The 14880-nt window shown below is 39.1% G+C and overlaps 1 protein-coding gene across 3 annotated transcripts in view; it reads right to left on the bottom strand.

Moving 5' to 3' along the window:
- The window catches only part of Acsf3 (Acyl-CoA synthetase family member 3), a 45220-nt gene that overhangs the window by 11208 nt on the left and 19132 nt on the right, over nt 1–14880 (bottom strand). For all 3 annotated transcript variants that reach the window (XM_053791356.2, XM_070080588.1, XM_053791358.2), the window contains exons 7-10: nt 12348–12548; nt 8971–9116; nt 4108–4241; nt 513–615 (exon numbers count right to left, since the gene is read on the bottom strand). In XM_053791356.2, coding sequence (XP_053647331.2) covers nt 513–615; nt 4108–4241; nt 8971–9116; nt 12348–12548 — 584 coding nt within the window. The remainder of the gene's footprint in view (nt 1–512; nt 616–4107; nt 4242–8970; nt 9117–12347; nt 12549–14880) is intronic.

Raw genomic sequence — 14880 nt, 5'->3', positions numbered from 1 at the left:
CCTAAAATTTCTGCAAGAAGTCACAGACAATATACTTTTTAATTCTTAATCATATTTAAAAATCATCATCTGTTGAAGACCAAAGTCCCACTCAATGCAATAACAATATTTTTTTTCAAAATTTAGTACAGTATCTGATATACCAATAATTAACCATTCTCTTATGGTAACCAAAGAATAACATAATAAGAAGGGCTAACATATTTGGAATTCCCAAAGTAAATGTGTGGGAGGCTGTGATTAAAAGAATAAGAATGTAAAGGCAGAATATGATAGCAGCAAATGATGTGTACTATAAATAATTGTATGTATGAAACAGTATGTATGTATATACCATATAAATTTGTTATTTTTCTTTTGTAAAACATCTGCTAGTAATCAATATCTGTTCAGCCTCCATTTATAGAAATGTACATAGACTATAAGGCACCAAAGAGACTAAAACTCATTGAAACAATAAGAGGGAAAATCTACTGATTTAATATGTAGTGTTGATTACTACTACTTCTTACCTGTCTTAAACCAAGCATCATGAGTGAACTCCTTGAGGGTTTCCTGAGGTTTCTTCCAGTATTCTTTGAAGACATTTGGCCCACGAACTAGTAACTCTCCAGACTGCAAGAGGAAAAACTGCCTTTAATTGTGAAACTGTGTGATTAATATTGTTATTATAAATATTTACCTTCCTCTGTAAGCCATGCATATCGTAAGAGGCGACTAAAATGCTGGCAGCAAGGAGATAGTAACCCCTTCTCCTGTATAAATTTCTAAATGTAAAAACTAAAACTTTTGTTTTTGTTTTTAGGTCACCCTGCCTTAGTGGGAGATAGCCAGTACATTAAAAAAAAAAAATTACTAAGACTTATGATCTTATACTATATATTATAATCATGGGAAGCACTAAGCCCACTGAGGTTGTACAACACCTGAAGAATGGAAAGGTAGTCATAATTCCTTGGATCAAGAGCCCCTCACTAGTATCATGGCATTCCCCCTTGAGTTTGAAATAATATTAGAGGTCATGATGCACATATAAATTAAAAAATTTTTGTTATGGCTGCACTAACTATATTTTAAGCAAATAAAGTACTGAAAAAAAAATCTTGATATAAAGTGACTATTATCATATAAAGCAACCATCAATTCTATTAAGTCCATAAAAGTCCAAAGAAGTAAATAAAAGAATAAAAACAGTAAATAAAGATGTAGTGAATACAGAGATCTGAGTGTACAGCCGTCCCTACAAATTCACAGGCTCTCATATTCATGAAATTCAATTATTTAACTTTTTTGGGGTGAAGAGCAACCAGCGAATATCCGTAATTCAATTATCCAACATCTTTCTGACTCAGTGTTTTTCCCATGCCTAAATCTTTTTTTCTAGTCATTATTTTTTAAGAATGTGAATATTAATTAGATATTAGTGACATATTACAGATACGTATATGGTCTCTGAAAGCAAAACTTACCCAATACTGAAATAAAATTTGTTATGCAGACATTATTTTGCATTTTTCACTATTTCTACCTTTGCAGAGCTTCAAGATCTAGCTTTGCAGAACTTCAAGAATTTGTAGGGACAACTGTACATCCAAGCTTTTTGTCTTGTTTATAATTAGTAGACTTTTCTCCTGTTGTAAATGAATAAATCAATATTCTCTATATAATATGAATTTTTCTTTTCCAATTCAAATTACATATACAGTGTATATATAGGAGGGCCCCACTTATACAGCAGGTTAGGTTTCAGGCTACTGCTGTAAAACGAAAATCGCTGTAAACTGAAATACAGTGGAACTCCAGTTTTCATACGGTCCGCATATCGTACAATCTGGGTTTAGAATACTTTTTTGGGCGAAATTTGGGTCCAGATTTCGTACCTCAATCCAGAAATCGTATGGATCATACACATCCGCCCGCGTGGGAACGTCGTCAGTCTGGCTCATTTATCTGAAACATTTCACAAGTTTTGTGCTTGTTTATTGATTGCGACTGCGAAATAAGCCACTGAAGAATTGCAAGACCTTCATCTGGAACAGCAACAGACCATAGCTGAGGAAGCTGCTTCAGAGGAGGAGGAAGAGAGAGGATAGAATCTGCCTTCTTCAGTGATTAAGGACATGTGTGCAAAGTGGAATAAGTTGAAAACTTTTGTTGAAAAATATCACCCTGGCCAAGCTGATACAAGCCGTATCTGCAACATGTTCAGTGACAATACCTTGTCCCATTTTAGGTAAATCTTAAAAGAGATGCCAGAAACAGAGCTCTCTGGACAGATTTTTAGTGTGACAGGGGTCCAGTGCCAGTAAAAGACAAAGAAGGGAAGTAACCCCAGAGAAGGCTTTGATACCTGAAGTTCTTATGGAAGGGGATTCCCCTTCCAAACAATAAACTCTCCTCCCTCTCCTCTCCTCACTGTCTTCCATATGCCAACATTAGTCTTCAATAAAGGTATGTAATGTTCATTTATCAATAAAATTAGTGCCTTATATTCATTTCTCATTGTTTTCTGTACATAAAACTATAGTTATTCTTTAAAAAATGTATTTTTTGTTAATATTTTTAGGTGTCTGGAATGGATTAACCCGTAAATGGTCCAAACGTATGTATACGTTTTTTCAACATTTGAATGTAAAAAACGTAGATCTTCTTTTTTTTTTTACATTTGAAAACGTGTATAAAACTGATCTACGTTCAGTGGGAGACGGCCGACTTGTTGAAAAAAAAAAAAAATGTAAAAAAAACGTAGATCTACTTTTGGAGCACTACACATATGAATGTAGATCTGCTTGGACCATTTATGGGTTAATTGTATTTACATTATTTCTTATAGGAAATATTAATACGGTTTTCGTACATTTCGGATTTAGAATGACCTTCTGGAACGGATTAAGTACAAAAACCGGAGTTCCACTGTACATCCTTTTTTTTTCCACTTTCAAGTGTGTATAAAAGCCTTTTAACATGTTTACACCATCATATATTAAGTGAGCAAAAAAGCTAGGCCTAAAAAATGCATATACAGCACACATATTACTTACTTTAAAATATTTTCATCCTCAGCTTATAGCGAATGGTGAATATATTTATCACAGGAAGACTGAATAATGAAGAATGGGCATGACTAAAAACTGCTGCATTAGCAAAACACTGTAAAGTAAAATGTTGTAAAATGGGGCCCTCCTGTATGAGGAAAATACAGTGGACCCCTGCCTGATGAACGCATCGCGTTACGTTAAATCCACCATACGAAGCATTTGAACGCAAAAATTTTGCCTCGCCTCACGATAAAAAACTCGCCTTACGTGATTCGTCCGGGACGCATCCCACGTGTGGTCTCAGCGCCAGTGTTTACAAGCCAGCCAGTGCGGTCTCATCTACACATACAATCAGTACATCTCACATTATCCCAGTGTTTTTAGTGCTTGTAACTGCACAATAAGTCACCATGGACCCCAAGAAAGATTCTAGTGCCATCCCTGTAGTAAAAAGGGCTCTGAGAATTAGTATGGAATTGAAAAAGAGATTAAGGAAATGTGTGCAAAGTGGGTTGAACTGCAAACCTTTACGGATGAAAATCACCCTGACACAGCTACTGCAAGCAGTGTTGGCAACCTGTACAATAACAATTTTATGGCCCATTTTAGGAAAGTCTTAAAGGAACGGGAGGTACAGAGCTCTATGGACAGATTTGTTGTGCGACAGAGGTTCAGTGACTCTCAAGCTGGTCCTAGTGGCATTAAAAGAAGGGAAGTAACCCCTAATGGAAGGGGATTCCCCTTCTAAACAATAACTTCCACACTCTCCCCTCCTCTCATTCCATCATCATCACCAGATCTTCAATAAAGGTAAGTGTCATGTATTCTATTCTTAGTAGAGTAGTAATTTAGCATGTCTTCTTCAGTTTGTGTATTAAAATTAATATTTCATGTGGTAAAATTTTTTTTTTTCATACTTTGGGGTGTCAGGAACCGATTAATTTGATTTCCATTATTTCTTATGGGGAAAATTAATTCGGCTAACGATAATTTCGGCTTACGATGAGCTCTCAGGAACGGATTAATATCCTAAGGCGGGGGTCCACTGTAATGTTAAAGTGTTACTTACCTCTGTACTATTACCTTCTGACATAACCTCAGTTCCCTGAGTGTTTCCACAGCATAACACTTCATATTTCTCACTGCCAGGTAGAAATTTACCAATACACACCTCAACACTAGGCAGTGGATTCCCAACAAATCCTGGAAGACAAACACATATATACTGAATAAAAAATATAAGTAACAATACTGTAATTGGAATAATTCACAGCCAACACGCAAACTGAAGAATTTTTTTTTAGATATTTTGGTCCCTCCTGAACCACTGTTAAGTCCAATTCATGGGTTAGCTGTATAAATATACTCAAGCCTATTTTTTACTATCAGTAAATATGATAAGTGATGCAATATAAAGTAGCAAAAGCCAAAAGAATAATAAAAGTTTTTCTTCACAGAGTGGTAAGATAATGGACTACCAACCCTACTTCCCTCTTTCTTCCTCGTCTCTTTATCCCATCCCTGCCCCCTTATTGTATATATACACTGGCTCCCTTACCTTTGTGTTAGTGTGTGACTAGTTAATGGTCCAAGTCGAACCAAAACATTGTCACAAGTTTCTTTCTCCTATGTGTGGGTTATTTGTGTATTGGACTGGTTTGCATGAGGATGGAGTAGGTGCTACAACCACTGGAGACTCAAAAAAAAATTGCAAGAGACTAAATACTAGTGATGAGACAGTGAGCTAAGCTATGCTCCTGTAGCAACAAACAAGTAATCTTCACTGTATCCAAGCAAATAAAATTTGATGGCATTCTGATGGCAATAGAAACTGTAAAGATTAACCAAAAAAAGTCTATATGGGAGCTGAAGAACAGTATAAAGTGTCTCGGAGGATACTAACTTTGATAAGCAGCTAGAGTAATACAGTGGAACATTGGTACTCAAACAGCTCCCTACTCAAACAAAGCTCAGCACTCAACCAAACAAATATGACCTGCCAGAGCTTTGCTGTAAACTATTTTGTGTTTCTTCACATTTTTTGGTGCTTTTTTTATATTATTTGTATAAATAAGTCACCATGGGGCCTACAAAGATTAGTGATAACAACCAACCAAAAAGAAAATTGGTTGGGAAGAATTTGTTCGATACTCGAACGGATTGGTACTCAAACAACCTTCTAGGACATAACATAAGAAAGAAGGAACACTGCAACAGGCCTACTGACCCATGTGGAGCAGGTCCATGTCCCCCCCCCCCGGATTAGCCCAATGACCCACCCAGTCTAGTCGTCTCCACTCACGGATGGAGCACTGCACCAGACCCAGCAGCACAAGCTAGTCAGGTCCAACTCACACCCACCCACACCCACTCATGTATTTATCTAACCTATTTTTAAAACTACACGTTTTAGCCTGAATAACTGTACTCGGGAGTTTGTTCCACTCATCCACAACTCTATTACCAAACCAGTGCTTTCCTATATCCTTCCTGAATCTGAGTTTTTCCAACTTGACACCATTGCTGCGAGTCCTGTCTTGGCTGGAAATTTTCAGCACGCTATTTACCTCCCCTTTATGTATTCCTGTTTTCCATTTATACACCTCGATCATTATTTATTTATTTATTTATTATCACTGGCCGATTCCCACCAAGGCAGGGTGGCCCAAAAAAGAAAAACTTTCACCATCATTCACTCCATCACTGTCTTGCCAGAAGGGTGCTTTACACTACAGTTTTTAAACTGCAACATTAACACCCCTCCTTCAGAGTGCAGGCACTGTACTTCCCATCTCCAGGACTCAAGTCTGGCCTGCTGGTTTCCCTGAACCCCTTCATAAATGTTACTTTGCTCACACTCCAACAGCACGTCAAGTATTAAAAACCATTTGTCTCTATTCACTCCTATCAAACACGCTCACGCATGCCTGCTGGAAGTCCAAGCCCCTCGCACACAAAACCTTTACCCCCTCCCTCCAACCTTTCCTAGGCCGACCCCTCCCCCGCCTTCCTTCCACTACAGACTGATACACTCTTGAAGTCATTCTGTTTCGCTCCATTCTCTCTACATGTCCGAACCACCTCAACAACCCTTCCTCAGCCCTCTGGACAACAGTTTTGGTAATCCCGCACCTCCTCCTAACTTCCAAACTACGAATTCTCTGCATTATATTCACACCACACATTGCCCTCAGACATGACATCTCCACTGCCTCCAGCCTTCTCCTCGCTGCAACATTCATCACCCATACTTCACACCCATATAAGAGCGTTGGTAAAACTATACTCTCATACATTCCCCTCTTTGCCTCCAAGGAAAAAGTTCTTTGTCTCCACAGACTCCTAAGTGCACCACTCACCCTTTTCCCCTCATCAATTCTATGATTCACCTCATCTTTCATAGACCCATCCGCTGACACGTCCACTCCCAAATATCTGAATACATTCACCTCCTCCATACTCTCTCCCTCCAATCTGATATCCAATCTTTCATCACCCCCTTAATTCTACGCCTTTCGAGAAAGTGCAGATTCAGGGCCCTCAGTCTATCCTCATAGGGAAGATTTCTGATACATGGGATCATCTTTGTCATCCTCCTCTGCACGTTTTCCAGAGCATTTATATCCATTCTGTAATACGGTAACCAGAACTGAGCAGCATAGTCTAAATGAGGCCTAACCAAGGATATATAGAGTTGAAGAACAACGTGAGGACTTCTATTATTTATACTTCTAGATATGAAGCCAAGAATTCTGTTAGCTTTACTGCAAACACTAATGCACTGTCTTGGCTTTAGATTACTGCTAACCAGAACTCCTAAATCCTATGCGCAATCAGTAGTATTAAGATCTACATTATTTAGTTTATATGTGGCATGGTTATTTAACTGTCCAACAATTAGAACTTTGCATTTGTCAATATTAAACTGCATCTGCCACTTCTCTGACCATTGCATCAGTCTATTCAAATCATCCTGGAGTGCTCTAGTGTCCTCATTAGAATGAATTGGATGGCCTATTTTGGTGTCATCAGCAAATTTGCTTATGTTGCTATTTATTCCCTCATCTATGTCGTTTATGTAAATTGTAAACAACAACGGGCCCAACACTGACCCCTGAGGAACACCGCTTGTGAAGTGCCCCCATTCTGATTTCTCCCCATTTATGCAAACTCTCTGATGTCTATTTGTCAGCCATGCCTCTACCCAGGAAAAAATTTCTCCTATTCCGTGTGCCTTAAGTTTCCTCAATAGCCTCTGGTGTGGAACTCTATCGAAAGCCTTACTGAAGTCCATATACACAATATCATATTCATTCCCATGATCTACCTCCTCAAACACCTTAGTGAAAAAAGTTAGTAAATTCATAAGACAAGAACACCCCTTTGTAAAACAGTGTTGAAATTCATTAATCAATCTGTGCCTGTCAAGATGGCTACGAATTGCTAGAATGAATTAACCCTTTGACTGTTTCAGTTGTATATATATATACGTTTTACAAACCACCGTGTTTGACGTATATAAATTCAAAAATTCTAGCGGCTTCAAATCAAGCAGGAGAAAGCTGGTAGGACCACATGTGAGAGAATGGGTCTGTGTGGTCAGTGTGCACCATATAAAAATAATTCTGCAGCACGCAGTGCATAATGAGAAAAAAAAACTCCAACCATGTTTTTGGATTAAAATGCTGACTTTGTGGTGTATTTTCGTATAGTATTTATGGTTGTATTCTCATTTTCTTGGTCTCATTTGATAGAATAGAAAACATATTATAGAAATAAATATGATTTTGTTTGGTTTTACTATGAAAAGGACCTTGAAATGGAGCTCAAAGTAGGGGAAATGTTTGATTTTTGCTGATGTTCAAAAGTAAACAAATGATGTCATTGTCCAATAAATGTCCAACTAGCCATTCTAATATGCAGTCATGAACGTGTTGACATTACTTATACAATTATTACAATATTGCAGTAGTCTGCAAAACAGTAAATCTTCTATTTCTTGTTTGAACAAAAATTCAAAATAGAAAGCAAGAGTAATATCAGAGGGGCCTGGAGATGTGACTGATGAACAAAGGAAATGTTATTTTAGAGCCAGGAATGTCTGCATTGTTCATTCTGGACCCTATTTTGAAATTGGCATATTTTTTAATTTGCATAAAATTGGCCAAATTGCTAATTTCTGACCACTTTATTGGATAGTTGAAATCGGTAAATGGGCAATTTCTTGTACTCAATCGATAGAACAAATGGAGTTCTAAAGATATAGTTATGAGTTTGGTCGATTGGAACAATGGAATTAGCTGAAAATAGGGCTCTAAATGGGCAAAATCGCAGATTCATAAATATCCCCGAGGTTGCGAACTTCGCGAAAGCGTAATTCCATAAGTTTTCCATCAAATTTCGTACTTTTGGTGTCATTACCACCAGGAAAAAATTCTCTATCATTTCACAAAAAAAATAATTTTTTTTTTTTTCAAATATTTTGCGACACCAGGAGACACCTCAGGATTTGGGGTTTCAACAGTCAAAGGGTTAAGTTCAAGTACCAAGGTTCCACTGTACAGTGGACCCCCGGTTAACGATATTTTTTCACTCCAGAAGTATGTTCAGGTGCCAGTACTGACCGAATTTGTTCCCATAAGGAATATTGTGAAGTAGATTAGTCCATTTCAGACCCCCAAACATACACGTACAAACGCACTTACATAAATACACTTACATAATTGGTCGCATTCGGAGGTGATCGTTATGCGGGGGTCCACTGTATTAGTATCAGAGAATTATTATATAAATGCACAGGGAAGTGCTAAATCCATAGGGACCATACAGAACCTGGGGAATGGGAAGCAATTAGGTTTGATCTGAGGAAGAGTAGCTGAAATTCCCTGAATCAAAAGCCCTTCACCAGAATCCCTACTGAAAGTTTTCGTACCTGGTTTACGAATGCCTTTCAGGGGATTGGAAAGAGCCATGCCGATTTCAGTCATACCATATCGCTCCAAAAGAATATGTCCTGTAATCTGGTGCCAACGTTCCAAGATCGGCTCTGGTAATGCTGCTGAACCACTCACCATAAGTCTATAAATATGATTCTAAATAATTTATAGAGAAGTATCATTCGCCTTCATATAATACAGTATATAACAGTATATGGAGAGTGAACAGGGTAATATTTTGTGAAGGGATTCAGGGAAACTGGTTAGCCAAACTTGAGTCCTGGAAATGGGAAGTACAATGCCTGCACTTTAAAGGAGGGGTTTAGGATATTGGCAGTTTGGAGGGACATCTAAATTGTCATATCTGAGCACCTCTGCAAAGACAGTGATTATGTATGAGTGATGGTAAAAGTGTTGAACGATGAAAGTTTTTTCTTTCTCTTTGGGTCACCTTGCGTCGGTGGGAAATGGCTGACATGTTAAAAAAATAATAATAATAATAGTAATGATAACAACAGCTATTTGGAGTGACATTTGAACTTTTACATCTGGGCACCTCTGCAAAGACAGTGATTATGTGTGAATGATGGTGAAAGTGTTGAATGATGGTGAAAGTGTTGAATGATGGTGAAAGTGTTTCTTTCTATTTTGGGTCACCCTGCCTTGGTGGGAAACGGCCGACATGTTGAAAAAAAAAAGCATTTCAATTTACTTTTATTTCATTTTATTCAGGGAAGCACTAAACCTGTAGGGATCATATAGCACCTGGAGAATGGGAGACAATCAGGTTCAATTGAAGGAAGGGAAGCTAAAGTCCAGTTCCTTGATTCAAGAGTGCTTCACCAACATCAGGGCACTTACTTCCCTTGAGAGGTTAAATTTATAAAGAATCTACTGCCATGCCCAAACAGCTTTGGATCTTCTATCTACTATTTAGTGACTATTTAATTATTTGCCAAGGCTATAACAAATATTTTTTTTTTTTTTTTTTCAACAAGTCGGCCGTCTCCCACCGAGGCAGGGTGACCCAAAAAAGAAAGAAAATCCCCAAAAAGAAAATACTTTCACCATCATTCAACACTTTCACCACACTCGCACATTATCACTGTTTTTGCAGAGGTTCTCAGAATACAACAGTCTAGAAGCATACACATATAAAGATACACAACATATCCCTCCAAACTGCCAATATATTATCTGTAAAGTAAAAGGACACAAGTGCAACTAATGTGACATTTTATTGTGGCAACGTTTCGCTCTCCATGAGCTTTATCAAGCCATTACAAACAATACATGGACACAGAGGGTGTATATAGGCTCAGAGTGAGGTGCAATACTAGTGGTACAACACCGAAATTCCACCAACCATCTCATGAAATTCAGGGATGCCCAATTAGTGATCAAAGAAACTAATTTCCGCAGATGTAAGTGCCTCGAATCAGTACTGATCGCTGTTTCGAATACAATTAAACAAAACAACGGCAGCTTCACCATCTCTGAAGTCTTAGCAAGAATCCTCCTGAAAACAGTAAACCCTGCCATCACACAGTCTCTCCTGTTATACTACACAAAGCACATTACAGAGAGTGAACACTGAAACAGGCTGCCTCTATCCAGTCTATATTTGTCCAACCTATTTTTATGTTACCCAAGTAATAACTTTTATATCCTTTTACTCATGTACGAATTAATTGCTCTACCATATTGCATTACTACTACTACTACTACTTATGTCACTACTACTCCTACTACTACTACCACTAGTATTGTACCTCACTCTGAGCCTATATACACCCTCTGTGTCCATGTATTGTTTGTAATGGCTTGATAAAGCTCCTGGAGAGCGAAACGTTACCACGATAAAATGTCACATTAGTTGCACTTGTGTCCTTTTGCTTTACATATTGTCAGTAATTCTACCAACTTTATTACAAATATATTATCTGTCCATTATCATCAAAGAAAAATTAATTTTTTTTTATTCAACACACCGGCCATCTCCCACCTAGGAAAGGTGACCCAAAAAATAACACATTCACCATCATTCACACTATCACTGTCTTGCCAAAAGTGCGAAGATACAACAGTTTAGTTGTCACTCTAAACAGCAAATATCGCAAATGCCTCCTTCAGAGTGCAGGCACTGTACTTCCCACCTCCGAGACTCAAGTCTGGCTAACTGGTTTCCCTGAATTCCTTCATAAAATATTACCCTGATACATATTTATTTAAACTGACTCACTTCATCTTTAATTGCATTTAAAGTGTAAGGTGGTGAGGGCCATAAATTTGCTTTAAGGTTATCTTTGTGTTATTTTTCCAAAATACTGAATACACTCTGAGACAGATCAAGCAGGGAAAAGCATGTTAAGAAATCAATTTGCCAACATATACCACACAGTATGTTCTCTGAGTTTATATTATTGCTCTCTTATCTCTCTCTTCTTATTATATTTTTTGTTACTTGCAACTTATTTTAACAGGCCACTGGTCTTACTTTTTAACAAGGCCATTTTAAAGGTCTGTAGCAAAGTAATGTACCACACAATTAACCATATACATGTATTATTGGAATTTGCAAATGAAGCCAGTAAGAGTGCTGGATATATGTGATGGGTTGCACTCTCAACATACTGGATTTCTGAAAAGGAAAGACTACTGCAGTTTCCAACCAAAGGAGAAAAATATAGCCTCTCCTTACTTAGCGACATACTTTTTTACCTACAACTCTGGCTTACAATGGGCTCTCTGACCAATGTGCATATCTAAATAATGTATATTAGAGCTGATTTCTTCTATTCTGTTGAGGTGGTTCAGACATGTAGAGAGAATGGAGTGAAACAGAATGGCTTCAAGAGTGTATCAATCTGTAGTGGAAGGAAGGCGGGGTAGGGGTCAGCCTAAGAAAGGTTGGAGGGAGGGGGTAAAGGAGGTTTTGTGTGCGAGGGGCTTGGACTTCCAGCAGGCATGCGTGAGCATGTTTGATAGGAGTGAATGGAGACAAATGGTTTTAAATACTTGAAGTGCTGTTGGAGTGTGAGCAAAGTAACATTTATGAAGGGATTCAGGGAAACCGGCAGGCCGGACTTGAGTCCTGGAGATGGGAAGTACAGTGCCTGCACTCTGAAGGAGGGGTGTTAATGTTGCAGTTTAAATTAATGCTCATAATATTATAGCAAGTGTGAGGTAAATTGACATTACGTATTTAGAAAAACAAAAAGAATCCCATAACTGCCACATGAACTAAAATTCACAAATTAAAAATGGAGAGCGTAGATCTCAAAGTTTATGTAGGTACTCCCTTTTTTTACTAGAAATGAACAAATGCTAGCAATCTTTCATAAATTAAAGTAAGCTCTTAATTAAGACTCACCTGATATTTTGTGTGCATACAGATTTTATGTATTCCTTCATTCGTGTATTTTTTATCAATTTAGTATCATACTCTTCAATAAGTTTGGCATATATTGTTGGCACTGCCATAAAGAGGTTGACACGTGACTGGATGGGAGTATCGAGTGCCAGAAGCTTGCTCCACACTGCGGAAGCTACAAAATGTGTCAACATCACAATCCTGAAAGATAATGAGTTATTATATCCATGGAAAGCACTAAATCCACATGGGCCATTTTGCACTGCATGGTAAAGGTGAGGGAAATGGTAGAAGGAAAGAGGTAGAAGTGTTGATTTAACTGTGATTTACCACTGACCTGTTTTGAGAGTTTTCCTACTCTCGTGGCCCAGCCCTGGGCCAGGCCTCCCTGTTGAGGAAAGGACAAGGACAAAAGGAGAGAGTCTATCTCCATAAAAGATCAGTATCAGTCAATAAATCAAAGAGAGAATATGCACTAAAGGAGGACTGTCTGAGAGGAGTAAGAATGCCAGGACCTTGGAAAGGTCCAAACTTAAACTAATGTGTTCCACGATTAATGGGACAATTATACATGCGCAATTAATCAAAAAATGTTGGACTGTCAGCACGTCCTGAAAATTCCAGCAGAGTTGTAATAGTAATATTTTATTTCAGCATAATACAATATTTCTACAAAGGTGAATGACATTTGGGTGTACATGCAGAAAGCCCCTATAGTATATGCAAAGCATTTCTGCACGATGATCCCTTCCTGAGATGACCATGTGTGATTCTGGTTTGACTATTATTCAGTCTCAAAAGTATTTTCTCACAACTAACAGCAATAAAGGGAGGACATCCAGAAAGACAAGTGTGTGCTTGTCGGTGGTGTTGGTGCTGGGTGTTTTCAGGGCCACCACAACCTACTTCTCAGGAGTCCACTATTTTTTTAACATACCAGCAAACTCCTACTGAGGTAGGATGATCCTCTCTCCCCAAAATAAAAAGAGTTAGCATGTCTACTGTTCACTCCAAGAAAAATATATTCCCCAAATCTGGGCAGGAACTGGAAAGGAAACAAAGTTTACTCCAAAAACAAAAATGGGAATGTGTTCCCAATTAGGTCAGAGCCAGATGCCAAAACCCTTACCCCCCCCTACTGCCACTGCTAACACTAACACACTAACACACACACACACTAACACACACACTAGCACATACACACACACACACACACACACACACACACACACACACACACACACACACACACACACAGACACACAGGACCCAGGAGAATAAGAAGAGCAGTCATAGAGCCAGAAACTAATATGCACAGATAAGAAGGGAGGCCAAACGTCAATATGAAACGACATAGCAGAAAGCCAATCTGACCGAAGCTGTTATACAGCCCATCAGGAAAAACAACCACAAAGACCAGGTAATCAGGCTAAGGAAGGAAGGAGGAGAGACAACAAGAAATGACAGTGAAGTATGTGAGGAACTCAACAAGAGATTCAAAGAAGTGTTCACAGAGGGGACAGAAGGGAGCTCCAGAAAAACGGGGAGGTGGGGTACACCACCATGTGCTGGACACAGTACACACAACTGAGGAAGAAGTGAAGAGGCTTTGGGGTGAGGGTAGATACCTCAAAGGCAATGGGGCCAGATAACATCTCTCCATGGGTCCTGAGAGAGGGAGCAGAGGGGCTATGTTACCCTAACAGCAATATTCAATACATCTATCGAAACAGGGAGATTGCCTGAGGCATGGAAGACAGCAAATGTGGTACCAATCTTTAAAAAGGAGACAAACATGAAGCACTAAACTACAGACCAGTGTCACTGACATGTATAGCATGCAAAACCCTTGGAAAAGATTGTCAGGGGGAAAGAATGGTGGAACATCTAGAAAAAATGGACCCATCACCAGCAGACAACAGGGTTTTTTTCAGGGGAAGGAAATCCGGGTGTCAAAAACCTAGGAGTTCTATGACATGGGACAGAAGGAGAAGAGAGAGGGGGGGGTGGATTGCTTTTTCCTTAGCCCAGAAGGCGTTTAACAGTACCACAAAAGAGATTAGTGCAAAAACTGGAGGCCCCGGGCCAGGAAAAAGGAAGGACTGCAATGGATCAGGGAATTGGCAGGGAAAGACAGCAGGGGTAATGGTTGGGGGCGGAGGGGTGCCCGGGGTGGGCACCCATGTAACCCACAGGGGGGGGTCCTAGGACCAGTGCTTTTCTGGTTTTTTAAAACGAAGGGCGGAAGGAATAAACTCCGGTGTCACTGTTTGCAGGCGTGGAATTTGGGAAAAAGGGAGCCCATTCGATCAAGCCCAGGAAAACAAAGGGATCGGGACAGGTTGCGGGACCTGGTCCAGCAACTGGCCCCTGGAGTTCAATCCCCCCAAATTTTGAAAAGTCAAAAGGTTGGGGGGAAGGGGGCAAAGAAGACCGTTGGGGGGTCTAGGGGTCGGGAGAAACCCCCAAACATCACCAAAAGGGGAAAAAAAGATTTTGGGGGTGAGTAAAACACCAGGCACATCTCCAAATT

The sequence above is a fragment of the Cherax quadricarinatus genome, unplaced genomic scaffold (genome assembly GCF_038502225.1).
Source record: "Cherax quadricarinatus isolate ZL_2023a unplaced genomic scaffold, ASM3850222v1 Contig649, whole genome shotgun sequence".
Lineage (NCBI taxonomy): Eukaryota > Metazoa > Arthropoda > Malacostraca > Decapoda > Parastacidae > Cherax > Cherax quadricarinatus.
The sequence above is the reverse complement of the archived record's forward strand: the minus strand, read 5'-3'. Positions and strand labels throughout refer to the sequence as shown.